Source organism: Triticum aestivum, chromosome 3A, assembly GCF_018294505.1.
Source record: "Triticum aestivum cultivar Chinese Spring chromosome 3A, IWGSC CS RefSeq v2.1, whole genome shotgun sequence".
Classification (NCBI taxonomy): Eukaryota; Viridiplantae; Streptophyta; class Magnoliopsida; order Poales; family Poaceae; genus Triticum; species Triticum aestivum.
Genome location: NC_057800.1, coordinates 376,534,629 through 376,549,438, shown reverse-complemented (window position 1 = coordinate 376,549,438; position 14,810 = coordinate 376,534,629). Strand labels below are relative to the sequence as shown.

Below are 14,810 nucleotides of genomic sequence, written 5' to 3'. Positions count from 1 at the left end.
AAAAAGAAGTGAACTTCAGCCACATAATTTTAGGGAAATTTTTGTTTTTGCCACTCTAGATTTTGACATTTCACTTTTGCCATTCTTAGTTTTTGACAATTATCACAATTGCCATTCCCGTGGCAAAAGCAAAATGTTGAGAGTGGCAATTGTGATAATTGTCAAAAGCTAAGAGTGGCAAAAATAAAATAAAATTATTTTGCTTTTGCCACAGAATGGCAATTGTGATAATTGTCAAAATCTAAGAGTGGCAAAAGTGAAATGTCAAAATCTAGAGTGGCATAAGAAAAATCGGCAAAATCTAGAGTGGCATAATTTTATGATTGATATGGTAGAGCCATAGATCTAAGTTTGAAACCACTGATAGGCAGAATATTCATTTTTTTCCAAACAGGAGGCCACATCACTGCAAGCTTAACCAAATTCATGGCAAATCCACCTAATCATGGGCACGAACTTAGTTCGAATACAAAATCAACATTGAGGATTCGACCTTGTAGATGCGCTTTATACATCTCTGACTCCAATGCTTGAAGAGCCCAAGAGAAACTGGATCTTAGACATATCTGGTCTTCCCATGAAAACCCTGCTTCTTCACCTGTGAATTCATCGTGTACAAATATGTCAAGAATTGATTGATACACTTTCCAGCTAAATTAACCTCTGGTAGTTTAGCAAATGAGTGTTTCTATACCACTTTGAATGTTGACTGCAGCTTGGATAGAGCAACAGGGCACTCTCCCTTCTCATCATACTCATCAAACTCTCCTTCGGAAAGATCAATGTCAAATGGTGTCCCATGTACCTTAAAGAAGAGGGAGATTATTAGAACACCAATAAACCATAACAAGCATCATGCTGCAAGAGTGAGGAACACATAGATTCTCAAATATACTTCCTCCGTTCCTAAATATAAGTCTTTCTAGAGATTCCACTATGGACTACATACAGAGCAAAATGAGTGAATCCACACTCTAAAAGATGTCTGTATACATCCGTATGTAGTTTGTAGTGAAATCTCTAAAAAGACTTATATTTAGGAATGGAGGGAGTAGCTATCAAGCAATGCTTGCTTCATTTGATAAACTAAAATCCACATATCTGCAGTACATAAGGGTAGTGGTACTGGGTAACTGCAACTCAAGCTCTTAGTTTGATTACAAGTTGTGCCTTTCGATTTGGGTGGAGCATAGAAGAACTTAATTACTTTCTCTTAAATATACTATGTGGGATGAAGAAACACATATTTTGAAAGAGCCCAGGAAGAACACATACAGAAATCACAGATTTGTTTGTCAAAAAACAAGGCATATTGTTTTCTGTTCATGGAAAAGAAGACAGGCAATGAATAAACTAGTAGGAATATCTGTGTTCTCAGATGCAATATAAACAGAGGTATCATTGTAATGTAAACACATTATATTAGTTCTTTTTTGTTCAATGACACACATGATATTAATTCATAAGCAAAATGATGCAAAAACCAATAATACATAGAAGCAACCATGAATTCATCAGCAGGTATATAACAGTGAAACCAATGAGTCAAGCTCGCATTGAACAAATGCAATATTAGAGCTCAGTTCTAGGCTTCTAGCACATAAATTGTCTGGGCAAGATTGATTACTACTCCCTCCGTTCCAAATTAGTTGACTTGAATTTGTCTAAATATGGATGTATCTATACTTGTTTAGTGTCTAGATACATCCGTGTCTAGATAAATATGGGTCAAGTAATTTGGAACGGAGGGAGTAGTTACAAATCAATATAGTAAGCTGACTGCAAACAAAAATCCAGCACATTCTTTTATAATGTGAATACTCGTGGATGTGGTGAGAGATCAATAAATACTTACAGATTCAGCCTTCCAGCCATTACCAAAAGCGAACTCAATAGGTTCATAGCCTCTGCATTCAAAGACCATCAAACAAGTCATCTCTCCTTTCTGGCTCTGCTCAGCAGTCAGTGGTGTTCCCTGCCCAGGAATCATCACAACTGATCCCTCCCTCGAACATAACTTGCACTGAAAGAAAACCAGAACACCGTACTGATAAGACATATAACGACATCACAAAAGTATGTACTGGAGGAAATTTTTTGCTCCTGTACACATTCCCTGGAAAGATCTAGGGAAAACACAGGCAGGGGCCTTTCAAAAGTCACTAAGCAATATAATCTACCATCAGCTAATAAAACATTTAGATTTAAATTATATAAATCATAAAATGGTTTGCAATAGAAGTGCCTATTTGACAAAGTAGTATTATGGATCCTATGAAGTCCCTTAAAAGTCAAAAATAAGAGATGCTGAAGCTTCCAACAAAACAAATGTGCAACAGAGTAATGAGATCTTGCAACACTGAAGCACAATATAAGTACTTCTCTAGCAAGGTGCAGGTGTAATGACACCAAAGAGAAGGGTGTTCTACCAGCAGTTTGAAATCCTTTATATTTGGTGAAGCTCATTGCCCTAGGGTCTTTGAGATGCATAGTGTGTCCTTTTAAATCACTTAGCACATAAAGTTGTACTAAAGCTGCATAAAGTAATATGGATCGGAGGGAGTACTCTCTTTGGATCAAAGACTGAAGGACAGTGAGCTAGCTGTCTGCTTTTAAAACGTCCTGATGGTTCCTAATGTCAATTCTAGCCAACCGGGAGAGACCTATGTTTATCCACTAAATAACTGGTTCAATGAAGGTCCATAATAAATAAACAAAAGGAAACCATATATTAATAATACCCATTACCCACAGAAATCAAGTAAATCTGTCTATCCCAGACACGTTTAGTGATAGCAATGGAGAATTGTAAGCAGTTGGTACTGTAAGCAAATATATTATGTCCCTGCTGTTTAAATAAAGATATCAGCTTGAAAACTAAACTTCCATTAAGAAAATAAAAAACAAAATAAGATCACCCTGTGCTCAATTGTTCAGTACTCATTATTCAAAAAAAAAAGGGAGTGGCAGAAACAGTGCCAGCAATAACAAAGCCTCAGACAACACATGCAGTGTTGCAGGCTAGAAACAAGAGTTACAAGACAGTCAAAGTTCTCTAGCATAAGCAAAGTAAACAGTCCTCCCAAAATAAGTCAAAATGACAGCTTGATGCCATCGGTCCACCTTGGATTTTTTTCATCCAAAAGATGGGCATCCTTTTGTTAAAATCCAAATCACAATATGAACATGCTATATGCGTCGTTGAAGACCTCATAAGATAATTTAAACTACTACCACATAAACAAGCAGACAGAACACATATTATATATATAATTTGTTTGGACTTCACTTGCAAAATCACATGAAACCAAAATTATCACCACACAATAGCATAGACTTAGAAGAGCTTAACCCAACGTCACACAGTAACAAGATTCCTGGACATGTATGCCAATCGTAGAAGATGACACACCTATGTTCTTAACTTCGAACACAAACTGATCCTCCACCACACAATTCGATCCCCATTTTGGTTAAAAAACAGTTCAATCCCCGTATTAATGACACCTGGCATCAAACGGGGTAAACAGAGAACAGACTACCAAATCCCACGCGGAAATTTCAACCCTATTCTGCGAACAGTACACACAACACAGGAACAAGCCGACCGATCCTATCAATGCAGAAACCCGCATTTCCAGTCTCATCGACGACACAAAAAGTATTTCCCACAGACAGAAAGCTAAAGGGCGCATATGAATGAGTCCAGAGGAGGCATGCGGTGACAGAAGGTGGCACCTTCTGGAGGAGATTGGCGGTGCCTTTGCCGGTGGGCAGTTGGACGACCTCGTCGAGGGAGACGCAGGTGGTCTTGGCGCTCGTCTCCCCGCAGCTCTCGCACCGCAGCTGCGATCGATCCGACGCAGATACGCAATCGCCGTCAGAATCATCCGAATCGGGGAGAGATGTGGCGTAAGGAAAGCGATCAGAGAGTAGGCGGAGTCAGGAAGCGAACCTTGAAGTAGTAAGGGTAGCTGGGGTCGTCGCAGCCGCCGCGGGGCTGCAGGTTGGTGAGGCCGTCGAGCTCTGCCCCCACGAGCAGCGCGAAGAACACCATCTCCCCTCCGGCCGACGGGGTTGCCGCCGCCTCCTCCTCTTTCAGTACTCGCTAGGGTTGGGGGCTTGGGGTTTTTGGGTCGCGTCGGTGGCAGACGAAGGCTTGAGAGGAGAGGTGGGTGGGTTTGGGTTTGTGTGTTCGCTTTGCCTTCGCTCTGGGGGAGAAGGGGACGGGGGAGGAATATGTGTTTTTTTTTTTTTTTGCGAATGGGAAGAATATGTTCGGTCGCTCTGCGCCTCTCGCCGTTTTTTTTTTTTTTTTGCGGGGGGCGCCTCTCGCCGTTTAGGAATGCCCCTGGATTTTGCATTACACCTCCGTTCTGGTTTATTTTTGAGTTAATTAAAATAAATAAATTATCCCAAATGATAAGTGTCACACGTGTGGCATGAAGCACTCCGCCCCTGACATTTTCTACAACTAAAATTGGCATCAAAAAAAAGTTGCCATACTTCTTCATTCGCCTTTGCTTTTCTCAAAGTCTTTCGGTTTTTTAGTCAGGTCGTTGAACTTTATAGTACCGCATGTGGTACTAATGAACGTGCACAGTTAGATGAAATGAATTGTTGTTGTTTAATACACCCGTCCAGTGTTGGTTGGCACAGCCTGTTTGGCGACAATAGATTAGGCCCAAGCCAGAGAGTATTGTTTCTCAAGCAACATGCATAGGGTTAAATATCCTGTGCTGCCAACAACTACATGCTTCCATGCTCCAATTTTTTAAATAATAATTATAAGTGTTTCAAAAAATTCTGAAAAAAGTTGTGAATGTTCACAAGACATAAGTCTACATCCTCTGAAAATTTCATATCCAAACACGAAATATACACTGAGAAATAAAAAAGAAAAACTAAACATGAATAGTGTCACAAGAAGACAAAAGCTAAAGTGGCACTATTCACATGAAGGTTTCTCTTTTTCGTTTTCTCATTGTATATTTCGATTTTGGATTTGAATTTTTTAGATAATCTTGTGAACAACCACCAATTTTTTTTGGAATTTTGTGAGATATTTAAAATTATCATTTTAGACATTGGAGCATGGAAGCATGAAAGTGTTAAGAGCACTGGATATGTCCTCCCCCAAGAGAAAAAGCTCTATACGCAGCCATTGAATGCTGACATGAGAAGCGACTTTTTGACGTGTCATTGACTGATGCGTGTAACTGTGGATGGGGTAAATGGCTAATGGGTGAAAATGTGTTGTATGGGAAGAAAGTATATAGTGCGGTAGAAAGAGAAAAATTACCGCGCATTATGAGAATCAAGCTGTAGTATAACTTGTGTTTATTGAATGCTAGTGCATAATTCCTTATTGGATTAGTGGACGGATGAGCACAAATACAAACTAAGATTAACCATAAAGAGCATGCTCTTGGAATTACATAGTACTAATAATCATGAGCCTAACACGATCCTGGGGACGACCAGGTGATTTGAAATAAAAAAATACATAGTAGTACTGGTAATCCTGAGGCAAAACTCAGATTAGTTACTTAGGAATAAAAATTACATAGTACTGAAAATCTTTCCGGCACCGTCGGCGGCAGCATCATCAGCTTCAGACTTTCAGGCGACCTTTGAGCAAAAGAACAGTACAACAAGCAGGAGCGTCTCTGCATTGAAAATAGTACGGGTGGTTGGGCGATGGTACAAAATCCTTTTGAGAATAACGCCATGATTATATACAAGACGACGGAGATATGGGCAATAACTGAAGGCAATACGGAGAGGCTAATATAGTGTGATGAGAACATGACTACCTTGGATAAAAACAAAAATATTGCATACATGTATATTTGTCAGGTGATTTCTAGTGCAAACTATTCAATAATCTATTTATGTTATCCAGAACAAAAATACTTCACATACTTTTGTGTTTTGTCTAATTGCAGGTGTATGGGACATTTGTACAATCCACATATGAAGATAAGGGAAAAGGAGAAGTTTAGGTGCTGTTCAAAAAGTCCTCTCACGTCACTTTTGGGTCAAGAGAAGATAGAGTCCAAGTCTCTCACGTTCTGGATTCAGATTCGGACTGCACAGACATACCTGACTCAAAACGCCAACAATTTTTTCATACGGACTCCGAATTGGGTGATTCTTTTTTTGTTGGAAGTAGATTTCATGCTCTTTCCAACCCAATTGGAATCACCTTAAAATCCGTCCGGAGCGTTGAGTTATGGACGAAACAATCTGACGCTGCACCAGAATCCGAGTCAAACTACAAGTCAAAAGGTGTTACGTCACCTCCACTTGGGCCCATTGGTCTTGTACGACCTAGGGTTAGTTTTAGGCTGCCTTGGGACGTCCTCCCACCTCCTTGGCCGCCACCCCTTGCTCCTATATAAGTAGATCCATCTAGTAGCTTTTCCCTTGGGATTTGTTTAGTTAAAAGTTAGCCATTGCAACTTTGTATACTTCGTTTGTGTCCAACGACCAGACCAAGACTGCTTACGGATCCCCACCTTTATCAATACTTCATATATACTCGCAATATTCAGATTGCTTTTATCATATTCTTGCTTGTTCTTCGATTGCTTGCAGGAATAGACCTTCGTGGTCGGGTTGATTGTGCTCCGGCGTGGTCAATGACCTCTCGGAGTTGGTTTAGCGATTGCTAAGGCGCAACGTCGTGCACGTTTGTAGTCGGATCGTCAAAGTCATCTTCACCAAATCGATAGTTATCATCTCATCGAAAGATCGGGACACCTCCGCCTCTATCATAGTGTCTGCTGATCCCGAGGCAAGTGGGTGGGTATGATTTTAGTAGGCATCGTCGTCAAGTGCTCCTACGCAATTTCGTCTGAGAACATTGCTTTTCTGAAGAAAAGCACAACAACACACTCTGAAACACTTTGGATTCACGCTCTGAAATGTCTCGTTTTTCTCTTGCTTTGATCTGATTCGTCAATTCTGACATGCACGAGAAAAACCTTCAAAAATGAATCTAAGTCGCCCTGAATTATTTCGCTTCTCTTGCTACCATATTGTTCTTCAACAATCTATCTTGTAGGAGAGAATAATTTAGAAGCAATGCTGAAAACTATGATCTAAGAAATACTTCACGCCTTATTTTCGCGACAAATCATTTCAAAGTCTTTGTACTCTAAAAACAAATCTTTTTCAAAGACTCTGTTTCGCAGGAAATATCTCAGATTTCACTGAGTGCTTTGATCGATCCTCTTGATTCGAATCGTATCTCAATGCCACTCTTTCAAAGATTTATTTCGCCCCGTTGTCTTCTAACAATGCAGGACTTCAGTTTATCAAAACCTTCACTAAGATGCATACATTCAGGGGGAGCATACTTTATCTTCAGATAATCTTCTATTACTTACTTGTTCGCACAATCATTGGCCAACAATCGTCCAAAAAAGGAGGAGGAGGGGGGGGGGGGGTTATTGGTGCAATATCTTGAACCCTTGTGTTTTGGAGATTGTTGTCAAAAACAGTCATGTGAAGTGTGGAGCACCATACAAAGTTACAAACAGCTCATAGTCCATCACTGTAAAATGTTTTATTCTCAAAAAGGGGCTGTGGAAATTTTGAACCAATCGAACCAAACTACACTTGACAAACAAAAATTTATTTGTGGGAGATAAATAGAAAAATTCAACTCCGTTACTCAGCTTTCCTTTCACCCTCTGAGTTCTGACAATGTAACTACTTTAAATTCAAAATCCAAACTGCTCATGTATTGTGTATATCCGTAATAAACATCTGCTTTATCTACAAAGATGTCAAATCATCTAACATTTTTTTATAGGAAAAACAACAAACACGGCCACATTAAATGGTTCTGCAAAACCAAACAAAAAATGACATGAAAAGTGTGAAACACACTAAAAATGTAGAGGTAGTTGGCATAGAAAACTGCAGTCATATGGTAATGGCAAGGAATCACTCAGTGCACAAACTTGAAATACAGGACTACTAGGATCGCTAAAACAAGAAGAGCTATCAGCAAGCCGATAATCCACTTGTTCCTATCCATCCTTCTCACCATGGCCCCCATGATCTTTCTGCTCTTGCCAACGTTGTCATCCACGTCATGCAACTGAAAAGCCAATCAAGATTGCAAATAAGTAGGTTAGAAAACACAAGACACTAGCAGCTCAAATATATAATACAACTTACATTTTGGATCATGACAGTTGAGTGATCTTACAAACATGTGTACTGTAGGTGTTTGATTGTTATGATTGAATACCACTACAGAAGTTAAGTTCACTAAGGCACAAATAAAACATAGGGCTCTTAGGAACAGGGGACAAAAGAACCTAGGTAAAGCATTAGGATGCAACCTATGTTTTTCCGACATACAAGGATTTGCCCAAAGGATAACTCTACATCTAGCAGACTAGCATCAAACAAAAATATCAGGTCAGATTGCAAAAATACTGCCACAATCCGAAGTGACCTTGATAACCCACAAATAGAAAATGTTTAGGTTTGCTACTTGTACAAAACATTCAGCTGATACATGTCCATCCAAACAATCCCTTGTGGGTATATCAGAATTGAGGAAAGTTATGGGTAGGCAAATGCGACAATACAAGTATTTTATGAATAGAAGTTATAGAGTGGCTCATCAAGCTCAATTTGACTTAAAGTATTTTCTGGACATTTCTCAAAAAATATTTTTGAATTCAGTGATTCACAAATTTCCAAAATGTGCATGATCCTCGGTTCCTTGCTCCATCAGGCATGAATAAGGAGACTTAAGAATGAAAAGAAGAAATCAAGTTCATAAATGACAAGAAATACAAAACAAATAATCAGTTAAATTCAAGCAACATATATACTGTAAACAACCTGTAGATGTAATTGACTTGTAAAGTAAGGTAGGTTCTGCTTCTAGCACTTGTAAATAAACAGTTTACATATATAAAAAGGCTTAAAGCATACAGATATATTATATATATATATATATATATATATATATATATATATAAAGTAAGGTAGGTTCTGCTTCTAGCACTTGTAAGTAAACAGTTTACATATATATAAAGGCTTAAAGCATACAGATACATATATATATGTAAACTGTAAACTGTTTATTTACAGCCATCTACACACAGATATTTGCTTGTAAACTGACTATAGACGAAGATGATACTCCTTGTAATATACTCCCTCCGTCTCAAAATGTAAGACGTTTTTTGACGTGTTAAAAAACGTCTTACATTTTAAGACAGCAGGAGTACAATACAATCAAGGCACAGAGGCGACACATGGTAAGTTATTCAACATGATTTGCATTGAGCAACCTGCATAAACTATGAATTATTTTGGGGTCCACAAATACTTTGTGATGGAAAAATGAATAATGCGCAGAAACAAAGCAATTGACAAATAGAGAGAATTAACAGAAATGTTACTTGCCGTATCATTAGCATGCAAAAGAGACTGGCGCTGCTGATGCAAGTCATGCATGATGGAGACTCCAAGCTCTTCTGTTTCCAGCATAGTTCTATGGCTATCTCTGATCCTATCAGTTGACTGATTTTGCCTTTCCGTTGTCCTAAGCAATCTTGACCTTTGATCAGCAGATACCTGCAAGATGCAATATCAATAGATCATTGGACTTTAATGGGACAAAAAAAATACTGATAGACAATGTCGAAGGATAAGCTGTTAATACTAAAATGTGAAATAATGCAAGGTTAGTGGCTAAAGATGCAGATGCAGGAGGAAGCACAGTAACCTCGTACTTCAACAAAAACATGAATGAAGCAAATTTGATATGTTAGTTGACTGCATTCAATATTCTCAGACTTTTCTGAGAGTATCACACAGAATCATCTGGGCAGCATATACTATAGCATGTGCATATATTAGAAATTCTAACTACTTCAGAAAGAAAAAGAGAAAAATCACTTAACTAGACATTCATAACAGATGGACTGAGAAAGTATGCTTTCAGACAACATTTGTGAATTACAATTCTTTGAGATGGACAGACTGACAGAATGACAAATATCAATCTATAATATGCTAAGTACTTATGTGAGGAGTGGCAGGATTTTTCGGTGAGTGTATGACTCTTGAATGTTGAGGTCCAAATTATCAAATGCTACTTGTATAATATATGTAGCATATTTGCATTTAAAAGAATATCTGGGCCATGCAAAATTATCTGATAGGGTATTAAAGAAAAAGAAACCTCCATATTTTTTTCTCACCGGCCAACCTGGTTTAGCTGTAGATTGAGTTATCTAGTGATTGGTAGTCTGGGGCTATACTTTGGTCGAGAATTACATGAAACAAGCACCAACCAAATATATATCAGAGTTTCCCATTTCTGACATCAACAATCAGTAAAATGTGGGTAATAAAAGACACTCAATGCATCACAGTACTTAACTCACCTCCAAATAAGAAACCACTCATGAATTAAGAATAAGGAACATACCACCAACGTATCTGCCATTCCTGACTCCAGCAACTCCTCTCTCGCCCCTTGTTGGCCATTACCAGCAGTGATTCTCTTCAACGCTCCCTTCAGATTGTTAAGATCCGACTTGTACTCTCTCAGTTTCGCCAGTTGCCCGGCCCTCACGCTCGGCTGGAGGTTCCTTGCTTCAAGATCCATCTTCCTTATCTAGAAAAGGAAACCCACATCCAGACATTTCTCAACATGTACAATTACGCAATCACTAACCTATTACCATAAGGTAATCTATCTTGTAGATTCATACAGTAAACAGTTTCCTGATCGTTGCAAAAAACAAACCCCTCCCTTGAGATATCATAAATCAATCGAATTCCTCGGAAAAATTGTTTGGACTGAGATATGTTTGGTTACAGAGAAGAAGGGTACCAGTGCCTCGGCGCCATCGATGCCGGATTTGATCTCCGAGGCCTTCTGCTTCAGTTTCTCTACGCGCGGTACAAAAGACAGCCAGAAAACGTTAGAAAACTCGAGGCGAGAAATATTTGGGAAAATAAGATCGGAGGACGATTCCTGGACACAACATACCTCCCTCCTGGGAGGCGGCGGTGGTGCATTTCCGGGAGAGGGAGGCCGAGATCTCGCAGTACTGGCGCTCGTAGCCCTGGAATACATCGGTCATGGTCGATGAGCCTGATCGCCGGCCGGCCAAAACCCCTCAAAGTCTTCCTCGTTCCGATCAGGCTAGAGGAAGAAGAGTCGGGACGAAGGAACAAGAAGGGGAAATGGGGAGGAAGACTGGTGAGGACGAGAGGAGAAACCGGTTACGTAAATCAAAATCGAAAGCGCATTTTCGTCGAACCAATAGTTTTTTTTTTTTTTGAATTACCCATAGACCGCTTCCGTAATGGAGGCTCTCGTCAATGTAACGCATGTAGTTTAAATTTAACCGTGAGCACTGTAGCTCCGGAAGTCTGGATCATGTCGCTTTCCTTACTTTTTATCTTTCTGTAGCTACTTAAGAGAGGATTCGAGAGGGAAGATGACAATTTTAGATGTATCTAGGCTTTGCTCTTAAGCCGCTGTGTTCCGGCTGGCAAACCCTAGTTTTTCTTTGCTTCGATCTGAAATGAAATCAATCACAATTCATCCCTAAATTCCCGTGTTTTCTACTAATTCCATCACAAAACACTAACAGAAGTAGCTAGTCGTGTTAATTGGTATACATAGCTCCGTTTAGTCCTTGGAGGCGACAAATCAAAAGTCCAGATCAGATGTGGATTCCGTTTCTTGGCAGCAGTGTGAAGCAGGGAAGCTAACGATAACAGTAGACAGTTCGGAAGCAGGATCAAAAAGGTTAGTGGTTTCCGAAGAACAATTCTTGAGTGCCAAATCCCACCCAGCCATCCCTTCCAGTGCTTTTCTTCGGTGACGGGCGGCGCTGATGTCGACGTGGTGGCAGTGGAGTTGGTCATTGAGGTATGGTTGCCGGGAAACCGGTGCAAAATCCTGCCCTTCACAACCCAAGTGTTCTTCCCCGACGAGGTACATCATTCCCTGTGATGCTAAACCCTCCCCTAGATTTGATGACCAAGGCAACAAAAACACAAGACACCTGGTCTTTGGAACTTGAATCTTTATAGTTGGATATCAAGACCCTGCGGCAAAATCGAGAAGACAAGAAAGAGTTCTATGATTTTACAAAAACTGTTAACAAGAATTTTGCTAGTATCGAGAGGAATTTCAGAAAATCCAAGTCACTCTAGAAAAACTGATTGAAGAAGAGCGAACAGGGGAGGAAGAAGAAGAAAAACACCTCATTCTACCCAAGGGAGCACAGTGCCTCCCGGCCATCCAAAACAGTTGCCTTCAGCTCAAGTAGCAGTAGAAAAGGCCAGGACTTGCAACTGTTGGCTCACCAGTTCTCATCAATAAAGAAATGAGAAAATAACTAAATTTGAATGGTACACCCAAGGGGCCATACAAACATCCAAATCACATAGCAAACATGCCAGAGTTAGCAACACCTCAACACAACATGGGACCAAACACTGGAGCAGTAATTGTTGTGGAAGAATTGCCTAGAGAGGCTCATAGACAAGAAGTGCAAAGAGCAAGAGCACACAACACTAATGTTAGGAGAAACATCTTAAGTGCCAAGCCACCAAAACTTGACATCTCTAAATTTGAGGGCGTCGATAAGGTAATCAGAATCCTGATTCGACTCCTACTATCCTACGACTTCACGACCCTACATAAGCATGGCGATCCAAGTCCTACTCTGAATCTGCATCTGGTAGAATCCATGTTGAGTCGGGATCCAAATCATAAAATCATGTACAAAACTGTAGAATCCTGACTATGCTATGGACTATGTCCGATTCTACTAATTTATCTAAATCGTGTGTTTAGTTGTAGCAGAATAGTATGCCATCATCCAAACCCTTTTTCACATGCCTCATGGCCCTTTATTCCCCTCTCAAGCCCAAACGTTAGCCTCCAACATCTTTGATCTAGCTCTCAAAAGCCCTATATCAAAGCTGAGGATCAGGCTTGTCAATGAACGGAATTATCGTGAGAAGGAGGATGCGTCAAGATTGATCAGAGAAGGAGATCAAGACCCTTCAAGGTTTAGCAATGCAAGTCGGCTATACAAGTGATCGGCTATTCACGTACTCTAAATAAACCTCCTAAGTAAATTTTGTGCATTGAAGATTTAAATGTTCTATATATTGTCCTCTCATATATGTTCCATACATGCAAGTTGGATCGTAGGTTAGCCATGAAAAGAAGTGGAATACAACTAGAATTTATGTGTACGTTTTTTGCTCTATGTTTAGTGTTAAAACTCTATAGAACCCATATAAATTTCCGACGTGGATACTGTTGGGGAACGTAGCAGAATTTTAAAATTTTCTACGCATCACTAAGATCAATCTATGGAGTCATCTAGCAACGAGGGAGAGGGGAGTGCATCTACATACCCTTGTAGATCGCGAGCGGAAGCGTTCAAGAGAACGGGGTTGATGGAGTCGTACTCGTCGTGGTCCAAATCACCGATGACCGAGCACCAAACGGACGGCACCTCCGCGTTCAACACACGTACGGTTGGGAAGACGTCTCCTCCTTCTTGATCCAGCAAGGGGAAGGAGAGGTTGATGGAGATCCAGCAGCACGACAGCGTGGTGGTGGAAGCAGCGGTGATCTCGGCAGGGCTTCGCCAAGCTCCAACGAGAGAGAGAGAGAGGTGTTACGAGGGGAGAGGGAGGCGCCAGGGACTTGGGTACGGCTGCCCTCCCTCCCCCCACCATATATAGGGCCCCTAGGGGGGCGCCGGCCCTAGGAGATGGGATCTCCAAGGGGGGGCGGCGGCCAAGGGGGACTTGCCCCCCAAGCCAAGTGGGGCGCCCCCACCCCTAGGGTTTCCTATTGGGGAACGTAGTAATTTCAAAAAATTTCCTACGCACACGCAAGATCATGGTGATGCATAGCAATGAGAGAGGAGAGTGTTGTCTACGTACCCTCGTAGACCGGAAGCGGAAGCGTTAGCACAACGCGGTTGATGTAGTCGTACGTCTTCACGGCCCGACCGATCAAGCACCGAAACTACGACACCTCCGAGTTCTAGCACATGTTCAGCTCGATGACGATCCCCACACTCCGATCCAGCAAAGTGTCGGGGAAGAGTTCCGTCAGCACGACGGCGTGGTGACGATCTTGATGTTCTACCGTCGCAGGGCTTCGCCTAAGCACCGCTACAATATTATCGAGGATTATGGTGGAGGGGGGCACCGCACACGGCTAAGAGAACGATCACGAAGATCAACTTGTGTGTCTAGAGGTGCCCCCCTGCCCCTGTATATAAAGGAGCAAGGGGGAGAGGCCGGCCGGCCCTAGGGGTGCGCCAAGGAGGGGGGAGTCCTCCTCCTAGTAGGAGTAGGACTCCTCTTTCCTAGTCCAACTAGGAAGAGAGAAGGGGGAAGGAAAGAGAGGGAGAGGGAGAGGGAAAGAGGGGCCGCACCCCCTTCCCTAGTCCAATTCGGACTCCCCATGGGAGGGGGTGCGCCACCTCCTGGGCTGCTGCCCTCTCTCTCCCCTCAGGCCCACTAAGGCCCAATACTTTCCCGGGGGGTTCCGGTAACCCTTCCGGCACTCCGGTTTTCTCCGAAATCACCCGAAACACTTCCGGTGTCCGAATATAGCCGTCCAATATATCGATCTTTATGTCTCGACCATTTCTAGACTCCTCGTCATGTCCGTGATCATATTCGGGACTCCGAACAACCTTCGGTACATCAAAATATATAAACTCATAATGAAATTGTCATCGTAATGTTAAGCGTGCGGACCCTACGGGTTC

General features: G+C 41.4%; 2 protein-coding genes across 2 annotated transcripts; both read right to left on the bottom strand.

The window, feature by feature from the left end:
* Positions 1-302: 302 nt before the first annotated feature.
* Positions 303-4,258, bottom strand: LOC123061338 (CXXC motif containing zinc binding protein). Its single transcript, XM_044484403.1, has 5 exons — positions 3,956-4,258; positions 3,739-3,846; positions 1,856-2,023; positions 695-805; positions 303-598 (listed from the first exon to the last, which is right to left on the bottom strand). Exons 1-5 carry the CDS (start codon positions 4,055-4,057, stop codon positions 557-559), a joined length of 531 nt encoding a protein of 176 aa, XP_044340338.1. The 5' UTR covers positions 4,058-4,258; the 3' UTR covers positions 303-556.
* A 3,587-nt stretch (positions 4,259-7,845) lies between these two features.
* Positions 7,846-12,281, bottom strand: LOC123058347 (vesicle transport v-SNARE 13-like). The gene is made up of 6 exons (XM_044481094.1): positions 11,039-12,281; positions 10,880-10,938; positions 10,472-10,660; positions 9,438-9,612; positions 8,194-8,219; positions 7,846-8,113 (listed from the first exon to the last, which is right to left on the bottom strand). The coding sequence occupies exons 1-6, from the start codon at positions 11,130-11,132 to the stop codon at positions 7,961-7,963; spliced, it is 696 nt and encodes a 231-aa protein (XP_044337029.1). The 5' UTR covers positions 11,133-12,281; the 3' UTR covers positions 7,846-7,960.
* Positions 12,282-14,810: the final 2,529 nt, after the last annotated feature.

Excerpts from the sequence above, each read along its gene's own strand:
- LOC123061338 (XM_044484403.1), bottom strand. The coding sequence starts at position 4,057 with ATGGTGTTCTTCGCGCTGCTCGTGGGGGCAGAGCTCGACGGCCTCACC. Across the intron at positions 2,024-3,738 it reads CCGCCAATCTCCTCCAGAAG|TGCAAGTTATGTTCGAGGGA; the intron begins GTGCCACCTTCT and ends GTTTTCTTTCAG. Across the intron at positions 599-694 it reads TGCAGTCAACATTCAAAGTG|GTGAAGAAGCAGGGTTTTCA; the intron begins GTATAGAAACAC and ends ATGAATTCACAG.
- LOC123058347 (XM_044481094.1), bottom strand. The coding sequence starts at position 11,132 with ATGACCGATGTATTCCAGGGCTACGAGCGCCAGTACTGCGAGATCTCG. Across the intron at positions 10,939-11,038 it reads CGCCGCCTCCCAGGAGGGAG|AGAAACTGAAGCAGAAGGCC; the intron begins GTATGTTGTGTC and ends TACCGCGCGTAG. Across the intron at positions 8,220-9,437 it reads GCATGCTAATGATACGGCAA|ATCACTCAACTGTCATGATC; the intron begins GTAACATTTCTG and ends CATGTTTGTAAG.